We start from the raw sequence: 13,978 nt of genomic DNA, 5'->3' as shown, positions 1-13,978 counted from the left end.
AATGGCGGAATTAACGGAACAGGATTAGTAAAGCATAAAAATTCTGTCAGATGGCGCAAATTTCAGAAAGCTATGCAGTGCTACCAACTTCAGAAAAGTTTTCCCGCAGAAGGAATTTGTGAATTTGTTTTTAGTGAATTCTAACAGGAAAATGGATCCCTTCTGCAATTCCTGCTTCATTGCTTACAGGGAACTCGAGTGTGATCTCTTCTGCACTCAATGCCACCATGTGGTATGCAAGGTGAGCACGAATATATCCTGAAAATTCTGGAACATTTTCTAACAATGAATTCTCCACAGAACTGTATTTTGAGGAATGAGGAGAGATGCTCAGTCTGCAATGCCAATTGTCGTCTAATAAAAGTGTCAAAGGATATGCCGGAGAACATAAAGAAATTCTTCAGTGATCCCCTGCCAGAGATAGAGACGCTGAGGAAGATTGTGAGGTTCCAGGAGGAGCAGCGATCATTCAGGACGGGTAACACAAAACAGATCTATTTGGAGTACTTTTCTCTCCAAGGTTGCATTAAGGAGCACAAAAAGGAATTTGATACACTGCGAAAAGAACTTTTTCGATGTCAAGCTCTGCAAAAGCAACGCGCTGGAGGATCAAAAGCCAGCTTTACAGAGTATCGAACTCCAGAATCTTCCACATCTGGTGGTAAGTACAGCTTAGGAACATTGTGTATTTCCTTCATAGAATTCCAAGAAAAGCTCTTGAAAAGTTTTCAGTTTTTGATATCAAGATCCTCAATGATCAAGGGGTGAATCATATAGAAAAATCTAAGACAATTGACCAAAGTTTCGCTAAACTTCAGAAACAAAAAAAAATTGAAAAATGGGTAGGGAGACCGGCGTAGAAAATTACCCAATTTGCCAATTGTCCAAGAATCGCGAGAAACCCACTTTTTGCATCGTGAAACACGAGAACCCAAAAAGTGCATCGCGAAACCCGAAAAATCCAATTTTTGCATTGTGACGAGTAACCCAAAATTTGTATCGCGACTAAAAACCTAATTTTGGCATCGCGAAACCCGTGAAACCCAAAAAAAATGCCTCGGATAAAACCGAGAAATCCAATTATTTGACCGCGAAATCCGAGAAACCCATTTTTTGCATCGCGAAACACGAGACACCCAATTTTTGCATCGCGAAATTCGAGGAACCCAAAATTTGGATCGTGAAACACGAAAACCTAATTTTTGCATCGAAAAATCCGAGAAAAGTAAAATTTGCTTCGCGAGAAACCCAATTTTTGCATCGTGAAACCCAAAAAAAAAAAATGCCTCGCGAAATCCGAAAAACCCAAAAATTGTATCGCGCAACTCAAGAAAACCCAATTATTGAATCGCTAAATCCGAGAAACCCAATTTTTGCATCGTGAAACACGAGGAACCCAATTTTTGTATCGCGAATCCCGTAAAACTTAAAATATGCATCACGAAACACGAAAAGCCCACTTTTTTCATCGCGAAACTCCAGAAACCCACAATTTGCATCACGTAACGCGAGAAAGAATTGCATAGCGAAACACGAGGAACCCAAAATTTGCATCGCGACGAGAAACAAAATTTTTGCATCGCGAAATACGAGGAACCCAATTTTTATATTGCGAAACCCCAGAAACCCATTTTTTGTATCGCGAAACCCGTGAAACCCAAAATTTGCATGGCGAAACACAAGAAACCCAAAATTTGCATGGCGAAACACAAGAAACCCAAAATTTGCATGGCGAAACACAAGAAACCCAAAATTTGCATGGCGAAACACGAGGAATCCGAAATTTGCACCGCGGTGAGAACCCCAATTTTTGCATCGTAAAACTCCAGTAACACAAAAGTTTGCAAGGCGACGAGAAACCCAATTTTTGTATCGCAAAATCCGAGAAACGCAAAATTCGCATCGCGAAACACGAGAAACCCAAGAATTGCTTCAAGAAACCTGAGAAATCCAAGAATTTCATCGCGAAACCCGAGAAACCAGAAACCCTTGCTTGAAAAAATGGGAGAATGAGTTTGATAAATATTTTACTGAGTATGGAAGGACTGAAATACTCCCAATAAGGGCAGAATCACATTGACAGTAAAATGCTCACCGTCACCGTCAAAGCCCTCACCGTATTTCGTTGATTTACGCATTTTTATTGCAATTGTTACGCAAATTTTACATTATGATATTACCTTGTCTCATGCTCGGTGGCACTAGGTGAAAATAATTTAAGAAAATTGAAGAAATAAAGCGAAAATGCGATAAACGGTGAGCAAAAAAAAACTGTAGGATTTTTTTTGCTACAGTTTTTCGTACAGTTTTTTTGCTCACCGTTTATCGCATTTTCGTTTTATTTCTTCAATTTTCTTATATTATTTTCACCTAGTGCCACGGAGTATGAGATAATGTAACACGGTAATTGAGAATTTGCGTAAAAATTACAATGAAAATGCGTAAATCAACGAAATACAGTGAGGGCTTTGACGGTGACGGTGAGCATTTTACGGTCAATGTGATTCTGCCCTAAACGTAGTCTGCTTAATATTCTTTCTAAAAAAATTATAAGACCCCATTGTTGAATTCTATCCCTGACTAATTCTGCCCCGGTCTCCCCTAACCGGAAAGTCCAGAAAAAATTTTCAGAATCTAAGAACCTTTGAGATTCTCGACCTGAAATCTGAAAATAGTTTTTCTGATCCTCAATTTAGACCCCCTCGCAGTGAAGGGGTTAAAAGATCATCCTTAGTTATTAATTAGGAAAACATTTAATAAACAAAATACGAAAAATAAACTAAAAAGTTTAAAGGTAAAAATTTACAAAGGTTTTTAGAATAGAAATAGTAAAAGAAAAAAAGAAAAATTGGAAAAGCTCTAAAACTAACTAGGACAGAAGAAAAGAATATTTAACAAAGATTAAGTCGCTTCCGGATACTATCGTGTGAGACCGATGTAGCTAAGTTAAAAATTTCAAAAGACCTTTCCAAAAAATCCTAATTTAACCAAATCGATTGAAAAATAAGGCCTGCAGAACGAAGCCCTCAAACAAAATTCAAAACTCTCCAAAACTTATTCGAAAATAACAGAAATTTATTAATTCAGTTTTACAAATAAACCAAAAAACATGATATTGGAAGGGTTGAAGCGTAGTGTAGTAATGAGTGGAGCGTGCTATTTTTTCTTCATTTTTATGGAAAAGCTTAATAGCTTATTGGAGGCGTGGCCTATATTTTGAAGTTGGAGCAATTCAAGCCCACATGGAATTTTACTTCTTTTAACTTTTTCAACGTTTAGGAATTCGATGGCTTATTCATCATGTTATATTTAATTGAGAAATCTAAATATTAACGTAATCTTTTTTTTATGATTGTTTAATTTGGAATTGGACCTTAATTAGGCCTCTTATAACTTTTACTGCCCGAACTCCACGGAGAGCGCGGTATAATCTCTCGATTTTTTCACCACCCAAAATTTCCACTTTCCACCCCCCGGAGACCAATTTTGACAACAAATCTTCGTGTTTCAGACGATGATTTCTGCGAAATTGTCGTCACGCTGTTTGTCCGTTTGTCCGTCCGACCGTCGTCACCAGCTCTACAGGCTAAACGGTTAGAGATAGAGACTTGGGACCTTCGGGGACCCCCCCATAAGTCGACCCAAGGATCGTTAACATGCCCCTCATTTTCCCCCACCCCTCCCCTTCCCCTTCAAAATTAGGTTTTTTTGGGATTTCTCGAAAACTCGTAGTGCGATTGTTTTCATTTTTGGATATGTTTTGGAGATTATCCAGGCGGACATTTCGTTCTTAGACGAAAATACCGTTGTGTCATTCCTAATAACGGTTTTTCAAGGTCAAAGATTAAAAAGACAGTAGAGAGCGCATTTCGTCAGTTAAATCAGCATTTGTCGTAACTTCATTTTTGCGATTTTGGGATATATACATATTTAGAATCGGCGTAATTTTGTTTATTAAACGCACTTGAGAAAAAGAAACTTTTATAAGCCCAATAAAAATTATTTTAAAGAAAAATTATCGTAAGTGCCCTTAATAAATAAAAATTTATCAGAATTTGTCGTAACTTCCATTTTTGGGGAAGTTACGACAAATTTCCATACAAAATTTTCAATAATCAGCATTTGCCGTAACTTCTTTTGCTCGTTTGCGTGGCTTGTAATTTGCAGCAAAATTGTAATATTTCTCAACAAAACGTTCACAAACTCTTCCAAATATCCAAACATAGTGCTAATAATGCAACATTAAATCATTTTAATTCAATATTTGCGAGAAAAAAGTGAGAAAAAATCCCTATCCATCTGTCACTGATTCAGAACAAAACAAACAACGCGGCGCACAAAATTTATGAAATAAAAGCTTTTAGGGAAAGGAATAGCAGTTTAATTAATTAATTTAGTCAAATAAAGACGCTTATTATCACCAGAGTAACTGAAATTGATATAATGCATTTTTGAAAATTGTCTTAACTTCCAAGATCTCCATACATTGGAAGTTACGGCTTTATAAACGATGCAAGTTACGATAAAATCTTATTGTGTTTTTTTACGTCGACATTCAGCCCATTGAATTCGAGCTTTTTTCGAGTATTTGATCAGTCTGTGCTACCTGGGTTCTTACATATATCTCAAAATCTCAGCTTTTAAATCATTTTATAAAGATTTTATCGAGTTGACTTACAGTCTATTAATGCCACTTTTATTATTTTGACTCAAAAGTATCTCATTCGGGGCTCATTTTTAAGAAAAATAAAGCTGAACTGAAAATATCGTCTCCTGAAAAGTTATCAAAAGGAAGTTACGACAAATGCTGATTTAACTGACGATTTATCAAGCGAATGGGGTCATGTTTGGGGTCGTTGGAAAGGTCTTGGAATTTCCGACAAAACTGAACCAGTTCCAATCGGTTTTGAATCGGTAATGAACCGGTTCATAACCGGTATAAATATTTTTTTTACGAAATTCAATTAAATTACTCCTGAGATGTATTTTGGGAAATATTTTGAGTCGGTTCGAATCGGTTGTGAATCGGTAATGAACCGGTTATTTACCAATAAGAAATTTTTGTTCGAATATAATTTTTATTACTCTTTCATTTAAACTATTTTGTGGAATCTATTGAGTGATTTATGAATTGATTCAAATCGGTTGAGTACCGGGAAACGGTAAATGATGCGAAAGTACTTTTGAGGTATATCATCTAAGTTACGAGTTCGAGCATTTCACAAAGCCTGGGACGGTTTGCCACCCCTTTTTTAGATTTAAAGGGGCGTGGCCTAAATTATCTTTTAATTTGGTTTATTTAAGGAGCCCAGTATTACAGTTTTGCTATTGATAAATGTTACAGAACTTAAAAGCAGCAATTAAAAAAATGTTTTTGCAACATTTCTGTAATAAATTATTTGCAATATTAAGCTGCATTTCATGTAAAATCTTCAAAAGACAACTTTTGCAGGGCATTCTAGTTCACCATTTTCAAACGATTCGACATTTGAGAGGAAGTCAATGAACTCCTCAGATGTGTCCTTCTGGAACAGTACGCCTCAGAGCACTTCCTCGAAAGGGAGTCATTCATTTCGCTACGGGATGTCAAGGATGACAGTGGGAGCAGGAGACAAGCCCAAGAGAATGTCCAGAGATAATTAGAATCAGAACTTTCAGAGGCGATCAAGAAGAAGAAGTAATTGGAAGATGGAGATAAAATACGAATTTATTGATGAAATTTTCTGTGAATTGTGAATACAATGAAGACAATGGAGGTTTAAAATAAATGAAGTAACAGGATTAGACGAGAGAGTGTGAATTTTTCAGTCCAATGCCCTGACAGTGGATGATTGTGGTGTCGCCCTCGGGAATGAGCGTGAATGTGGCTTTGGTCATGAGTTCTGCCACATGAATTGCCGTGCGAGTGTGCAGTGTGACGGGGCCCGTACGGACACGACTCTCACCATCAGCCAGAGCCATGAGGATGATGATCTGATCCTGCATGTGGGAATCGATGCAGACGCCCAAATTCAGGGCATCTTTGATCTCTCGGGCTGCTCGGCGACCTGTTTCTGCGGGTTCTTCCTTCTTATTTCCCAGAGCTGAGCCACCAAGGAGGCAGCCAGTGGATGTCTGACAGCACAGGATGACCCCTGAACAATTGTCCGGAGCCATGGAAGCGGATTCCTTGTACTCCTCAACTTCCAGGTTGATCTTTCCCATTGCTCGACGAGCTCCATCGGCCATCTGCTCAGCCAGTCGCAGTGGAAGGCTTCCGGCGACAAAACTCCATCCGTAGGCCTTTTCCACATGCCCCAACTCAATATTGATCACAGGTTTGAGCTTCTCAACGGGGCGCACACTGAAGACGCAGTGACCTCCGCCCCGAGGGAAGTATCCCCTGCGCAGAAGCTCGTATTCAAATGATGCACCAAATTTCTCAAAATTGGGCCTCAGCACCTCCGTCACGTAGTCGATTTGGGGTGCCATTTCGGCATTAGTGCCCCCACGGAGGCTCAATTCCACAGGAGAAGAACTGAAGAGAGCCACAGGAAGGGCTACTTGAACCAACAGCGCAATACTCCCTGCTGTCTTAGTGTCTGCACTGTGACGGCCCCCAATAATAGACTGAGGATGGAATTCCACTTCTGTGGATCCAAGATGAGCCCCAGAGATGCGTGCTTTGCACAGAGATCGACACAATTCAATGCACTGAAGATGTTGAGCAGCTAAGCCGGGTTTACTTCGGCCAGCTCGGATCTTTACAACTTTTATGGGGATTCGGCAGAGGCAACTCAATGCCACAGCCACCCTAAGGATCTGACCACCACCCTCCAGAACACTTCCGTCGATTTCCAACATTTTCCTCCACAAAACACGCGCCGTTCTAACCTCTTTTTCACACAATGACACTCTACTGACAAGTGCGCCAATTATTGCAATTCAAACAGGATTCATGCTCTTTAATTACTGGAGCACATGAATTAGCAATCAACTTGGAATTTATCTTATCTAACAGGTAACATTGTGAAATTCAGCAAGAAATACAATGAAAATGTGCATTTTTCAACCTGTTTGTTATTGTTTATAATTTTTTCAGCGAAACGCTTTCTATGTTTATTTCTCAATTTTTCCGCAAGGTGGCACGCGGCACCAAAAGATACAAAATTGTTTTTCAAAATTTCAACGGATACAGGTTAGTGCGATAAATAGTGAAGCATTCCAAGATTATTCATTTCTTATACCTAAGAAGCATAAATTTTTTATAGAGTTAATATTTTAATAAATCACACTCTTTCCAATCTGAAAAAAGTTGTACGTTTGGGGAAAGATCAGAGATTGGGGAATGTCATCATGGAATGTTTTGTTATTGCGTTATACAGTCCTCTAAATGAATAAGGCATACAATCAAAATTCTTTTATTCTGCAAAGCTCTCTTGATTCCATTCATATCAGTACTAAAAGGCGTGTATCGTACTCTTAAGGGGCTTAAGAAGCTTAAGAATCTATAGGTTTCAATAAATTTTCTTTTACATACAGTGCTCGCTCTTTAATCCGGATCGGTGTAATCCGGACGAGTTATCGACGGTTACATTTAAAATAATTTTGAGGTCAAGTATGGATGTGTGTTCAGCAATGAAAATTAATTATCCTGTGATGTTTTTGTTTAATAAATGAAGTATAATAGCATAGAACTTTCTAATTATGTCTTTTTAAGCTTCTTTAAAATTTTTATTCTAATTATACAAAAAAAACTTGTATTATATTTTCAAGACGTTGAACAAATTCAAAAAATCCATCCGGATTACGAAGCGGACATCTGTCATATTGTTTCCCAATAATCCGGATTACAAAGCGAGAATGTTTATGAAATGCCTTTGCAATTGTAGAGAAACTTTTGGCATTTTTAGCCTGAATGTTATTCTGCTTAGAAAGAACATAAATGATGTCACTGATGCTAGATGAAACTAAAAGGTAAATAAAAATCAACTGAAAAAGAGGGAGCATCAAAACTAATTTCACCGAATTGAGAGCATTCACCTCAATGTTATTCATTGCTGTTTGCGATCCACAAGTTTTCTCTTTTTGAGCTTTCCGGAATTTTATCTTTTAGAGAATATTCTCAATTCTTAAGATTTTTTTCCCAAGATGATATAGTTTTCTATGGCTCTACTTCATTTATAATTCATTTAACAAGTTTCTTCCAAACCGTTAGATGTCCACTATCAAAGGCATTCAAAAGGCATAAGTGTTTCTCCAGCACTTCAATAAGGGAAGTGTACCACGGATCAGAATGTTAAGAGACATGTTCCATATTTAGTCGAAAATATGAGAACGAAAAAACTAGTTGTTATTTTTTTTATATTCCAATGGGTTTATTGGAGATCCATTTAACTATTCGCATGTATTTACAGTTTTGCTATTTACAGAAATTAACAATATATAGGTTTAAATCAGAGGCGTGCAAAAACCGTTCAAACCGAATAAACGTCAAAAGAAACATGTACATCAATGGTAAAAACACTAATAGAACAAACTTATTTTGACGTTTATCCGGTTTCAACGGTTTTTGCACACCTCTGGTTTAAATTCAAGGATGCAGTGTTTTGTGTGTTCCGCGGATCGGAAAGGGGTGAGCCACGGATCAGCAGACATTTTTATGAGGATTCATTTGCTTTCTTGGCATTCAAATCACTCTACAATGTTTCACTGAAGCTTTTTCGTCACCCTGACGCTGTGTACTGTATATTCACAAGAAAACACTTCTAAAATTGTCAAATTTTACAAGAAAAATATCTAATAATAGCCATGAGAAAATGACAGCTGAGTGCGTTTTAGAAATCTTGTCTTTCATGTATTTTACAATTTATAAAAATAAGGAATTTAGGCTGAGTTTAGAGTCGAACATCAGTCTCACAGTGTAAACATAGCCCAGGTCACTGGGTAGTGTATCCTTTTTCAATAAACAGTTTAGGAAATTGTATATATAAGCAGTAAAAAGTTAAAATTGAGCAGTAACAAAAAAATTTGAAACAGCGATATTATCGTCCAAATTTGGGAAAAAGAAAAATAAAGGTCTTTTCATTCTATCTGAAACAATTTTAAATATTAAATATATAAGTTAGACCCATTTTTGTAAAGATTTAAGTTTTTTACTAACCATAATTAGATATTTTACTGCTCATTTTTAATTTTTTACTGCCCATTTTAAATTTTTTACTGCTCGTTTTTTTTTTGCAACAGTTTAGAAGTCCAAAAATAGTGTTTAATTGAGGAAAAAATTCATCTGGATCCGGAGACAGCAAGGTGGCCTCATTTTAAATATTTTTGGAGAGCGAATAATTAATAATAATAATTTAAAATAGTAAATTTGATCAAAAATCACTTTAGGGTAAATTAAGCTAATTCAAAACCTGTTCCAAATGGAAATTTCGCGCTACTCCAAATGGAAACATCATTTTTCCATGATAAATACAGTATTAAATTTTTATTTATATATTTTCTATTACCTCTGTTTCATTATTTAGCCAAAAAAAATCACGTAAAATACCAAAGTTGGATAAAATGCCAGCGCTGATATTATCAACAAAAAAGCATTTCTTCAATAGTTTTTCGTTCCGTAAGAATTCTACAGCAGTTCTAGGACTCATAAATTAATTTGCCATTAAATATTTTCTCATTTTCTTGTCATTTTTATATACATTTTCTGTAAAATGACAAAAATTGCTGACTAGAATTTTTACAGATTTTTGTAGCAAAAAGCCAATTTCTATTGCTTTTCCTTTTTCCTAGCATTTTGGTAAGGATTTTAGGACTCATATCAATATATTTTCCTGTAAAAGTTTCAAATTTTCATATATTATATATATATTTTCATATATTATTTATTCATATATATTATAATTATAATTATATTCATATATATATTTTCATATATACCAACGAAATTTATGTGAGATTAAATTGTACTTTGAATCAAAGTCTCGTGCTTTCCCGCAAGTTTTAGTGATAACATACTTCCTTTTCATTTTGTACGATAATAATGTATGTAAACACTCAGGAAGAAGCACATATATATGATTTTCATTCACCTAGAATACGAACTTTCTAACATAACCTCACAAATTGACATTTTGAATCCAAACGGCGTTCGAATTTGAGAGACTCAGATTTGAGAGACTCTACTGCAGTGATCTTTTTATATTTTATCAATTTGATCTTGGTTGATTTTTGCCTCAAAAATACTGTACCTGACGTGAATTACACGAGAAATGAAAATGTTTCTTGGGGCATTTTCTTCAGGAGAATTGCGTCCTTATTTTCCTCACTGTACTGTTCTACCCATTGACCTTGCGCTGACATTCACAACACGTACTGTCAAAAATTTACTCGGCGAGTTCGGTGGAAGGTCCCCAAAAAGAGCAAATTTCTCCACAATTTACAGATTTCTGGTCAGGCACGGAATGGCTCTCAATAAGTTGAGTATCGAGAAGGTGGATTTGGCAGGAAAGAGAGTCCTCATGAGGTGAGTTTGGGTAGAAAAGGCGTCTGAAGTGGGGCTTGATGATGGAGTATTTTTTGCAGGGTGGACTTCAATGTTCCCATCAAGGAGGGCAAGATTACCAGCAACCAGAGGATTGTGGCTGCTCTGGACAGTGTAAAGTATGCTCTGGACAAGGGAGCCAAGTCTGTGGTGCTGATGTCTCATCTTGGGCGACCGGATGGATGCAAAAATGCCAAGTATACTCTTGCTCCTGTGGCTGAGGAGCTCAAGAGTCTCCTGAAGAAGGACGTAAAGTTTGTCAGTGACTGTGTTGGTGCTGAGGTGGAAGCTGCATGCCAGGATCCACCAGCTGGGAGTGTCATTCTGCTGGAAAATCTGAGGTACTACGTGGAAGAAGAAGGCAAAGGAGTTGATGCAACTGGAGCCAAAGTTAAAGCAGCTCCGGAGAAAGTGGCTGCTTTCCGGGAGAGTCTGCGGAAATTGGGAGATGTATACGTAAATGACGCCTTTGGGACAGCCCATCGAGCTCATAGTTCCATGATGGGAGAGGGATTCCCACAGAGAGCAGCTGGATTGCTGCTGAACAAGGAGCTTAAATACTTCTCACAGGCTCTGGATAACCCACCGAGGCCCTTCTTAGCTATACTTGGCGGTGCCAAGGTAGCTGATAAGATCCAACTCATTGAGAATCTGCTGGACAAGGTGAATGAGATGATCATTGGAGGAGGAATGGCTTTTACCTTTTTGAAAGTCCTCAATGGCATGAAGATTGGAGCTTCTCTCTTCGATGAGGATGGTGCCAAGATTGTGCAGAATCTCGTGGATAAAGCCAAGAAGAACAATGTTCAGCTCCATCTCCCCGTGGACTTTGTCACGGGAGACAAATTTGGAGAGGATGCCAAAGTGGGAGAAGCTTCTGTGGAATCGGGGGTTCCTGATGGTTGGATGGGTCTCGATGTAGGTCCCAAATCCCGTGAACTCTTTGCTGCTCCAATTGCTCGTGCCAAGATTATCGTGTGGAATGGGTAAGCCTCTCAAAAAAATTCATCTCAGGCATTTTTCCTGATAATCTTTTGTTTCCTCTCTCCAGTCCTCCAGGAGTCTTCGAATTCCCCAACTTTGCCCAGGGCACCAAGTCCTTCATGGACGGAGTGGTGAATGCCACCAAAGCTGGATGTGTTACAATCATCGGAGGCGGAGATACAGCTTCCTGTTGCGCGAAATGGGGCACAGAAAGCTCCGTTTCACATGTTTCCACCGGAGGCGGAGCCTCGCTGGAACTCTTGGAAGGCAAAACTCTGCCAGGAGTCGCAGCTCTTAGCAACGCCTAAAGACACAGTGTCTAGGACAATATCATCCCAAAATAGCAGTAATAAGGCAAAAAATCCATGAATTCGGCATAATCGTGATTTTTCTTTGAGAAAAAATAAAATTTTTGTTTGAATTGAACACTTGATTTGTTTTCTTGGGAATTTGACAGGCTTTTAGTTTGAATTTGAAAATCAAGAGACGTTGAATACACTGGAAAAAATAAGGACAGAGACTTTTTTTGGTTTTTAGGGGAAAGTGGGGAACCTTTGAAAGTGGGGCACCTTTGGAATTGGGATTTTTCATCTACAGTGAGTGTCAATAGTTGCCTAATGCATGCGTGAGAAAACAAGTGAAAAAAATGAAAGAAAAAATTACTTTTTCAAATTTTTCTTTTTCCAAATGAGTTCCCTGTAATCCGTAAATTTTATTTATATTTTTCAAAAAAAAAAAAAATTAATTTTATTTCATATCAAAAATAATTGTTTTCCAAAAGTTGGTAATTATTGAGAAATCAAAAGTTTGTTGCCTCATTTAAAATATTAATTAAAAATGGTCAAAACATGAACCTAACTTTATTGTAAACCGTTTACATTATTTTTAAATAAAATTGAGCTTAAGGGTAAATGTCCTAATTCAAAACCATTTCCAGACGCTTTAACTTTGACAGAAGATTCAACACATATTAAGTTCATTTTTTTCTGAAGAGAATTAAATAGTGAAAATTCTTTAGATATAATTTGAAAACTTCTTAAATACAAGAAAAATACACAAGTGCAAAATGCTTCTATTGGAAACAAATTAATCCAAATGGAGACAAGGGAAAGTTTCTAATTGGAGACAGTGTATACGGTAAAAAATTCGGCACATATTTGTTCTAAAAATTAGCTCGTCCACGGACACCATAATTTTTGGCATTAATCTTGTTCATTTTACAATACTCAAAAAGATACCCAATATTAGTAACGAACTTATTCCAAAATGTAGCTCATCCACGGACACCGAAAATTTTTGGAACAAATTTGTACCTTCTAGGATGAACAAAAAGATATCCAATATTAGTAACGAATTTGTTCCAATATATTAGCTCGTCTAGTATAAAATCGTATCCCTCCTCCTCTCACACTCAGTCACCCGTCACTAACGAAACGAAGAGGACGCCAAATCTGTGGCAATTTTCGTGCTACATGGTTTCACTTTTTTAATTCGAGATTCCCTTCCTCTCCTGCTGCCAGCACTCGCATATGATTTCATCATGCACGCATCTGTATAAAACACTCTCAAGTTGATTTTTATTTGATGTTCCTTATGAACTTTCACCACCGAAATCCATCTCGACTGAAGTATAGGCCTTAACTGTAAGACGAAATCTTTTACACAAATTTGTTCCCGACAATGGGAACAAAAAGATTCCCCATATGAGTAACAATTTTGTTCCAAAAATTACCTCGTTCACGCACACCGAAAATTTTTGGAACAAATATGTTACAGATGTAGAAATAATATTTTTTTAAATTTAATTATTTAAAATGCATCCCAAACCATAATACATAGTCGTTTCCATAACATAGCAAATACACTATAAACATATTTATTCTAAATTTGAATTTTAAATGCAGGATAGTGGGTCGGGAGAAGGCAAAGGGACGAGGTAAGAGACGACTTGAAAATCATAAAGATTTTCAATTTTTTCATATATTTTCAAATATTTTTATAAATAAAATGTACCAATTTGTTCCTGACAGTGGGAACAAAACAACCGAGTGCAACAAATTCTATTCCAACTTTCAGGAACAAATTTGTATTAAACGAAATCAACTCAAATTTGTAAACATTTCACCGTATAAAAGGGTTCCAAAAGAAAACTCTAGCAAAATTATAACCGTATTTCATAACAAAACTATAAAGAAAACTTTTTGGAACAAAAAAGTATCTTTTCTAGGTGCAAATCGAATCCAAAAAAATTTGTTCCAAGGAAAACTTGTTCCAATATTTTGGTCAGTGTCCAAAAGTTTTTACTGTGTAAGTGAAACCGCGACGAAAGGCGCCCAAAACTTTGTTGAGCTGCTCTTGAGTGCAGGATTTGTTCATATTCCTGGTCTTTTGTCCTTTCCATCTGAGACAATAACAAAATCTCTCCAAAAAATCATATTTCCGGGGTTTCCAATTGAAGCATTTGCAGAC

At 36.9% G+C, this 13,978-nt stretch overlaps 3 protein-coding genes across 3 annotated transcripts; 2 read left to right on the top strand and 1 right to left on the bottom strand.

The window, feature by feature from the left end:
• Positions 1-78: 78 nt before the first annotated feature.
• LOC129802512 (RING finger protein narya-like) lies at positions 79-5,786 on the top strand. The gene is made up of 3 exons (XM_055848413.1): positions 79-241; positions 301-661; positions 5,453-5,786. Exons 1-3 carry the CDS (start codon positions 152-154, stop codon positions 5,641-5,643), a joined length of 642 nt encoding a protein of 213 aa, XP_055704388.1. The 5' UTR covers positions 79-151; the 3' UTR covers positions 5,644-5,786.
• On the bottom strand, positions 5,690-7,092 carry LOC129802502 (RNA 3'-terminal phosphate cyclase). Its single transcript, XM_055848398.1, has one exon. It carries the CDS (start codon positions 6,841-6,843, stop codon positions 5,782-5,784), a length of 1,062 nt encoding a protein of 353 aa, XP_055704373.1. The 5' UTR covers positions 6,844-7,092; the 3' UTR covers positions 5,690-5,781.
• A 3,221-nt stretch (positions 7,093-10,313) lies between these two features.
• LOC129802490 (phosphoglycerate kinase) lies at positions 10,314-11,935 on the top strand. The gene is made up of 3 exons (XM_055848383.1): positions 10,314-10,507; positions 10,567-11,511; positions 11,577-11,935. The coding sequence occupies exons 1-3, from the start codon at positions 10,446-10,448 to the stop codon at positions 11,815-11,817; spliced, it is 1,248 nt and encodes a 415-aa protein (XP_055704358.1). The 5' UTR covers positions 10,314-10,445; the 3' UTR covers positions 11,818-11,935.
• Positions 11,936-13,978: the final 2,043 nt, after the last annotated feature.

This window comes from Phlebotomus papatasi, chromosome 2 (assembly GCF_024763615.1).
Source record: "Phlebotomus papatasi isolate M1 chromosome 2, Ppap_2.1, whole genome shotgun sequence".
NCBI lineage: Eukaryota > Metazoa > Arthropoda > Insecta > Diptera > Psychodidae > Phlebotomus > Phlebotomus papatasi.
Note: the sequence above shows the minus strand (reverse complement) of the source record. Positions and strands in the feature narration are given on the sequence as shown.